Source organism: Magallana gigas, chromosome 1 (genome assembly GCF_963853765.1).
Source record: "Magallana gigas chromosome 1, xbMagGiga1.1, whole genome shotgun sequence".
In the NCBI taxonomy this organism is placed as follows: domain Eukaryota; kingdom Metazoa; phylum Mollusca; class Bivalvia; order Ostreida; family Ostreidae; genus Magallana; species Magallana gigas.
In genome coordinates, this window is record NC_088853.1 from 54,230,296 (window position 1) to 54,238,376 (window position 8,081).

Sequence of the window (8,081 nt, forward strand, 5' to 3'; positions counted from 1 at the left end):
CACATATATCAAGCACAATAACTCCATTTCATAATTCAATCACATTTACTACTTTAATGAAATGGAAAATAGATCAAATTAAAATACAATCAATTGTTCATATTTCACCATTATTATTAAGAATGATCAATTTGTAAATGTATCACATATATGCATAATTATGACTTTAGATATAAATGTCAAAAATAAGTATAGACAAAGTTTAGACAATTTGGACACCACATACATTTATATGTTAGTCACACAAAACATAAATCTTACCAGATATATGGTATCAGAACCTATGCAATTGACTTCACTGTATTTAATTACTCATGTAGGAATGACTCTACAAATCAACCAAATAAATCACTGATTACTGATAAATATTACTTTTATAAATAGCATTCTAACCCTTTATTTTTCAAAAGGCTTGTGAAAATTTTTTTTTTAATATTAATACTGTACATATGTGAATAAAATTACAAGAAAAGTGGAGGAAAAGTTTTCACACTCAGTTACTTGATTGAAAAAAAGCTGGTCCATTAAAAACAGATATTTTTGGTACACACCTTTCTTCTTTCCACTCATTAATTTTCCTAAATACTAGATAATAAAATCGAATGACAGTGTATAATTTTTTTTAATAACTTTTCGCAAAAAGAAAGATAAATAGTTAACTAGAAGATATAATTTAAAACACACAAAAAGAAATTGTTAGTCATTATTTGTTCACGTTTGTGATACACAAAGGGTAAATCTGTCAATTCTATCTATAAATAAATAGGCAGAAACATGAGAAGGCTACTAACGGTCTTTCAAACCACACGTAGTTGTCTTTATTGCCTAATTTACTCTTCTGACCATGAGCTGTGTCTTTTTCAGCGAATACCAAAAATTCCGCCATGGTCCATAGGTGATCCCCTGATTTTGTAACGAAGTCTCCCCTCTTAGGTAGAGACCATTCGGGTTAGAACAGGAACAACCTTTGTGCCACCACCCTGACTTCCACGATGAAGCACAGCTGTAACCTGACTGAAGGTCATTGTCGTCATCCCATGTGGAGAACTTCATATTGTTTATCGGGTTATTTAAAGTTGTACTCGTGAAACAGTTATCTACAATAAAAAACCTAGTGCTACTTTATAAACGCTAGATCCCGTGCGCGGATCCAGAAAATTTTTCCAGGGGGGGTCCGAAGGATAATTGTGTTTGCCAGGGGGGTCCGAGGCATATTTTCGCGATAATTTTACTATGTAAATTTAATAAATTTTCATTTTCCAGGGGGGGTCGGGACCCCCCCTCCCCCCGACCCCCCCCCCCCCTCTAGATCCGCGCATGGATCCGATATATATTTTGATTGAATGCACGTTGTAAATAGATATGTTCTTTTGTATGTACCTAATGTGGTGCAATGCATAGTTTGACCAGTTTTTAAAGCGATTTAAAGTTGATGCACACAACATGTATGCGTTAACTTAACAACCTTACTGTGATAAGTTTGTAACATTGATGAAAAAAAGAAAAAGAATGGTAACGCCTCTTGCCAAGCATAAACCAAATATTGAAGTGGTTATTTTCTGGTAACCGTTCTTCAACTGTGCCTATAGTTTATATCCTTGTTGATTTTTTCTTTAAAAAGGCAGTCTATGAAGTTATGAAGCTCAGATATATTTTTCGCAAATGAAAAAGAAAAATGGTTACCATTAAGATACCAATATAAGTAATGCAGTTTCACAGATCTGTATGAAAGGAAAACAAATTCTTACCAACATCTCCCGAGAAGCCCGACAACGTGATGGTGTATTTGGTTGATTCGTCTCCTACGTTAAAACTGCTGTACTTGACGTAACGTGTCTGGTTGTCAAAGTCCTCCATATCCATCCTCATCTCATACGTCCCCTGACTCAGCAGATAGTGTAGTTCGTCATTACCTGATATACACAATGAAAATATATTTTATACATCTACAGTGAACTGTAATACAACAACAAAATATTTGCCTAAAATCGAATTACACAAATATAGAACCGTTGTTGCACAATGTTCCAAAAAATAAAACATACACGTAAACGTTAAATATAGGATATCGAGAATTTTATCCAAGTCATGTATTTTTTTACCCCGAGCCTTGGCGATCACACGAAAACCAGTTAGATAAAAATCTTAAACCATCGCAAATCATGAGTTTCTTATATGATCGCAAAATAATGAGAGATTATTTTTATCACATGTTTGTCCAATTGTTTTGTAAAATTTCATGCTTAACATGTGATAAAAAATATATTATACAGTGAGCTGTAATAAAACTAAAACTTAGAAAGAAAAAATAAACAGTATACATGAATGAAATTAAATAAAAAAGATAAGGACCATTGAATAAACTTTCATACCACCTTTTCCAAGCTATTTTGAAGTGTTTAAGAAAAAATAGACTATGGAATATACATATACATTTGTATATCACCCTTATTAGGATACCTGTAAATAATCTGTAGGTGAAGAATATTACCTTAATTATATTGAGGAACGCAAGATTTTAGTTTTGATGGATAGGTGCTTGAAAAGCACGACCTCTTGAGAAGAAATAAGGTAAAACTTTCTAGAAAAGGGTTACCAAGAACGTGGGTTGACAGGACGAGTTGGTCATGCATCTCAGGCAGACCCATTGGATCGAAAATTTATGGTTAATTTTCGAAAACCAACCTTAATAACTACATGGGAATAATTTTATGTGATTTTTTTATAATTCTATGATAGTTTTGATGGAAAGAACTTTCCAGAACTTTTTCACAAGGAGCGCGGTCAGACCTATTAACTTCATGGCGGAAAGTGAAGGGCAAGTTGACCAATTGCACAGAAACTTTTTAGATGACAACTTTGGGTTAAAATATACAAATAAATATGCAATCACTAGCGTTTTTTTTAAAAATTTCATAATCTTTTAACACGATATATTGTTGAACATTGAACAGATCTACGTCTATATGTATTAATCTTATGTATGCATAAAACGGGGAAGTTGAATGTGGGTGGCACAATGTACTAATTTCAAAACAGTCTTTAAAATGCTTGAGGTAGGATCAGGTGCCTAGGATGAGTGAGCATCCTCCACTGACCCGACACACCCGTCAGCTATTCTATGCTTTGAGATTTGAACAAAAACGTCTCTGAAGATACTGAAGAGTTCCAAACCTTTCGGGTTAAACTGATAAAAAGCAAAAGTTTACAAGTAGTTTGCAATGTGAACATCCATTCCTTTTAATAAAAGCGTCTAAAACCAAAGACCATGCTGTATGCTTCACAGCTGAGGGATGAGATTCCAATTCTATGCTATAGTGTATGTTGTAGAATATATGCATGGACTGACTTTTGTGAAATCTGAATTAAGAAACGGTTAAGGGAATCGACGCCACTAAATAACCAGACACTGGTTTAAATAAGATTAAAAAAACTGCTACTTTTTCCAGACAGCTGCAATGTTAATATTTATAAAAGGACACCTACAACATCCATTCAGTTTAGATTTTCCATCCCTGTCCGCTACTCTAAATATTTAGCCATGTAGTTGGTTTTTATTTCAGTTAACGAATATGCTATAAAAAGTTTTTTTGTTTTAAATACTGGGCACAATATATAAAAAAACGAACAAAAAAATGGTTCTATGTATTAAGCATTGTATCATTTTCATACGTAAAGTGTTAATTCTCGTGCTTGCGCCGGGTATCTATATGTGTATAATTAAATAAACAATGGTTAAGAAAATAACAGTTAAATACCTAGCCAAAACTCGGAGCTCAAATCTCCAAATCCGTTCTTGTACTCTGTCCAGGTTCGGTAAAAATCCTCCGAACCATCCTGACGACGTTGAAACACCTTAATAAACATGTCACATGGTAGCCACTTCACGGCAAAGTCTTGGTTCTTTATATTATTAAAGTTTGTAAACGTTTTGTTTTATTTTAAAATGAACTACTTGTTAACGTAAACTAAATACCTTGTACACTTTAACAATAAAAAATTAAATTATTATAATTGATAGAACCAAAGTGCTTTTTATTATGACGAAAACATAACCCTAGAAAATTGCCATTACTGTCCATCCACCGCCATCTTTGTCCATGTCACAGAAAACTGTCACGTGACCTAGGTATGGTAGACGTACTCTGTACAGTCCATTAGGCAGGCCACAGTTGATGTTGTGCAGGGATGTACAATCCGTCGGACTGCCATTGTCTAATAACATGCAATTTATATTATTTGTAAAACGTGTGATACATCATTAAATTTACAATTGTATTTGACAAACCGGTATGTAAACGAGCATATCTGTCCTATAAAGCAGATGAATGTGCTTAGTGGCTGTCAGATGTCGTTACATATGTGTAACAATGTTGTTACACCGTAAGTGGATGCTTTGAATCCCCATCCCTAGTCAAGTTGCTTCTTAAATATATGAATTGATGTACACAAGAGTCAAGTAAGCTGAAAACGCCAATATTTAACTATATGTACTTAAAGACATCAAAAGATATATGATTGTGTTATTACCCCAGTGATGTAATGGTTAACAACTAGATAACATACCTCGAATACAGTGAACTTTCTTACTAGAGAGCGTCACACACAGATCGTCAGTAGAGCACGCCATGCACTCGTCTGGTACATCGTTCTTCCGTGAGAACATGTGCATAAAAATTGGAACATTTTAAAAGTTAGGAACAATTGAAAAATAAAGCTGTAAATATAGGAATCTACTATGCATATTATCTTACTTTGTGGTAATGAAATGAACAAGATATAGTGTGTATTCACCAGGCACGTAGCATCGGGGGGGGGGGGGGGGGGGGTGCTACCCCCCTCCCCCCCCCCCCACTTTTTCTCGAAGCAATTAATTTTTTAAAATTTACACATAAAAAATGGAATCATCATTGAGTTGCCCCCCCCCCCACTTTTTGGGAAGCATGGAAAAATTAATATGAAAATAAGGAAATCAGGATTGAAATTGAAGTTATATACTACCCCCCCCCCCCCCCCCCCCCCCCCACCGGATTAGGATTTTGGGAAAGTCCTAATTCCCTTTTTTTGACTTTTCAAGATTTTTTGGATGAGTCTGCCGCCCCCCCCCCCCACTTTCAAAAACGATGCTGCGTGCCTGTTCACAAGACATCCCATAACTTAAACAATACCTGATATATAAAAAAGAAAAGTTTTATCAGTTTGGTACAGCATGTGAAGAACAGTTTGAAAAGAGAGAGAGAGGAGAGAGAGAGAGAGAGAGAGAGAGAGAGAGAGAGAGATGTATAAACAGAACTTACCTGATGGAGTTCAATTCTGACATAGTCAGGTTTCGGTTCCGTTTTGTTGATGGCCGACACGAGTTCACACAGCAGTTCCTGTTTCCGGTAGTTGACTCCCCGACATAGCTTGGGTCTGTGTCTACATTCCCGGACACACTGCTGTTGTCCAATCATCCCCACAACCCGGACAACAGGACCACGATACCTCTCACCGGGAACAACCGAAGATGTCACTCCCTTGTAAGATAATATCACACAAAGCAGTACTAGTGTAAATGTTCCTTTTTCCAGAGATTTACTTATGAAAAGGCCTGCCATTCTGTGTTTGTTCTTAATATTAAGAACACGTGTAAACTACATTGTCTTTGCCTTGCTAAAAAATAGACTCTATAGTGAACACTGACAGCCAGTTATGTTTTAAAATCCACAAATGTACATTTTTTTTCACATAGCCATTGACGAAATTAATAATATATATTAGGAAGTTCTCTAGAATAAACGTCTTTGAACTGTTCTGAATATTAGATCACGAAGCACACGACCGGAAATCTCTGAAGATATAACTACGTCTTTAACAGGATGTAATCCATTATTTATGTTTCTCTGATTCACGTCTATATTGGGATATTTTCTTTTCCATATTATTTCAATCATATTAAATTAAGGTTTTCGATGTATAACTACCAAATTTTGACGTAATAAATGGATGGCCTGATATAAACACAATATTATTGATATAATTCTCCACCAAATGAATTCTACTATTGTCGAATTAATTGCACTTTGAATGATCCATTTATATCGATATTGTAAAATAAACTGTAAATTAATCGAACCTCTTTGTGAGTAAATGCATACCCTTTCTCTCAATTAAATATGAGTTTGAAAAAAATTAAACTATCTTCTCTTTATCAAATGAATTAATTCTTAAATCTAATGAAGTTGAAAAATTGCTTGGTTTTTATAAAGATATTATCATGTCAGGTGAATTTCGTTTATTTCACTTTCACTGTTATCAAAGCATAAAAATATTTAAATTACTTTACCAGACAAAGACAATACTTTGAAACATATAACCAATGATTATCAACCATTCAAACAAAACAAAATGGTTTTATGTTTTTAATTCTAGTAATATTCCATCTATACAACACTTTAATTTAACTGAAATTACTGTTTCTTATTCTGATAACGTTTTCTTTACTCTTCGGCTCCGAGATTTTTTTTGCCAAGATCACGGTTTCTTTTTCATGTGCAAACACCACTTGGTCGCGTGAGTTTGTTTTATCTCTGACCAAACTGATCTCAATACCCGCAAAAAGCGACCTCCGTCGATTGGCTTCCTGGTTTCTGAATTGTTTTCTACTGTCGGATACTTCCTTACTGGCATAAGGCCACTTTCCCGATTTTTATAATTCTTCTTGACGAAAGTGCACTTGGCTCGCAAGGGTGTATGCGACTCATATGTCTCGTTACCTGGTTTCTTCGCATGGTTGTAAAACGACAATGTACACTTGTATCCAGAATCACACTCGGTATGGATTTCTATTCAGTGCTTCCGGCATTTCAATATACTGTCTAAGAGCATCACATCCGCCGGATGTGCACCTCATCCCCCTTCCTGCTAGAGGGGACGGATGTCTCTGTATAATTCAGCCATTTCCTCCTCGCTGACTAAGATGTCGAGAATAAATTCCTCCATCAATAATTTTGAAATTATTTATAATAATTAAGTACCGGTCTTACTAAGAAAAAGGCACCGTGTTTGAAAAATGAATGAGATATGGCAACAAAAGGTACATTTAACGTGTGTTCCATGCTAAAAATTCCTATTATAACACTAGGAAATGTTAAAATCAAGTTTATAAAGAATATCGCTAATCATTATTATTTTACAAGCTTACGAATCAAGCTCCGCCATAACGGTGTATACAAAGTGTTAAAAATTCACATCGACTTGACACCTTTTACTTGTTAGATACAATCCCATATATATAATAAACAATTACTTTGAATACTGATCTAAGTTCATGATAAAAAAAAAAAACTGATGTGTTTATTTTTATTTTATGAAATATAACGGTTTAAAGGGGCATGGTCATGATTTTTGTCAGAAATTATTTTTTTCGATTTAATTGTTTAAAATGCTTCAGTAAGGCTACTTAAATTTGAGTGTTGTTCGTTCAGTTATAAGCAAGTTAGAGAGCTTCCTATTCTTCGCTATGTAAACAAAGCTTTTGTTGACATTCTAAATGTTGGAGTGAAAATTCCAGTTTTAGACCTACAATGAATGTGTTAAACATTAAGAACTGTTTATTTATGTTTAAAATGAAAAAGAAGATAGACAAATCAGCTTGAAAAAGGTTATTTACTGGTATATTGAACCTATGTAAACAAAAACAGGGCACGAGTCTTGTTTACATGACAAAGAATTCTGAGCCCTGTAACTTGCTTATAACTCAACGACTGACACTCAAATTTCAATTAATCATTAGAAATGCATTTCTAAAGCATTGTAAATAGTAAAAACAGAAAAATAGAATTTTACCAAAATCGTGAGCATGCCCCTTTAAAATACAGTTTTGATAAATCCGTTTTTGAGGTAAGAGTTATTCCCCTTTGAAACTCTTTCGTATTACTGATGTAAACAAACGGCAGACGGCAGGTTTTCGATCGCCTGTATATCTATTAAAGTTCAAACAGACTGCAAGGTATCTTCAAGATATCGGAATGACTGTGAAGTGAGGAGGTTTAATGACTGTAACAGGCCCATTTTCAACCATTTATGACAGTTTTCAATTA

General features: G+C 34.5%; 1 protein-coding gene across 1 annotated transcript; it reads right to left on the reverse strand.

Annotated features, from left to right (window-relative positions):
• Positions 1–44: 44 nt before the first annotated feature.
• Positions 45–5,891, reverse strand: LOC105339058 (ficolin-2). The gene is made up of 6 exons (XM_034460662.2): positions 5,298–5,891; positions 4,567–4,651; positions 4,076–4,215; positions 3,759–3,855; positions 1,749–1,913; positions 45–1,097 (listed from the first exon to the last, which is right to left on the reverse strand). Exons 1-6 carry the CDS (start codon positions 5,595–5,597, stop codon positions 826–828), a joined length of 1,059 nt encoding a protein of 352 aa, XP_034316553.2. The 5' UTR covers positions 5,598–5,891; the 3' UTR covers positions 45–825.
• Between the last annotated feature and the right edge of the window lie 2,190 nt (positions 5,892–8,081).

Coding starts and splice junctions, on each gene's coding strand:
- LOC105339058 (XM_034460662.2), bottom strand. CDS start 5,597: ATGGCAGGCCTTTTCATAAGTAAATCTCTGGAAAAAGGAACATTTACA. Junction 3,856..4,075: donor AAGATGGCGGTGGATGGACA/GTAATGGCAATT, acceptor ATGTTTATTAAG/GTGTTTCAACGTCGTCAGGA. Junction 1,914..3,758: donor GAGCTCCGAGTTTTGGCTAG/GTATTTAACTGT, acceptor TGTGTATATCAG/GTAATGACGAACTACACTAT.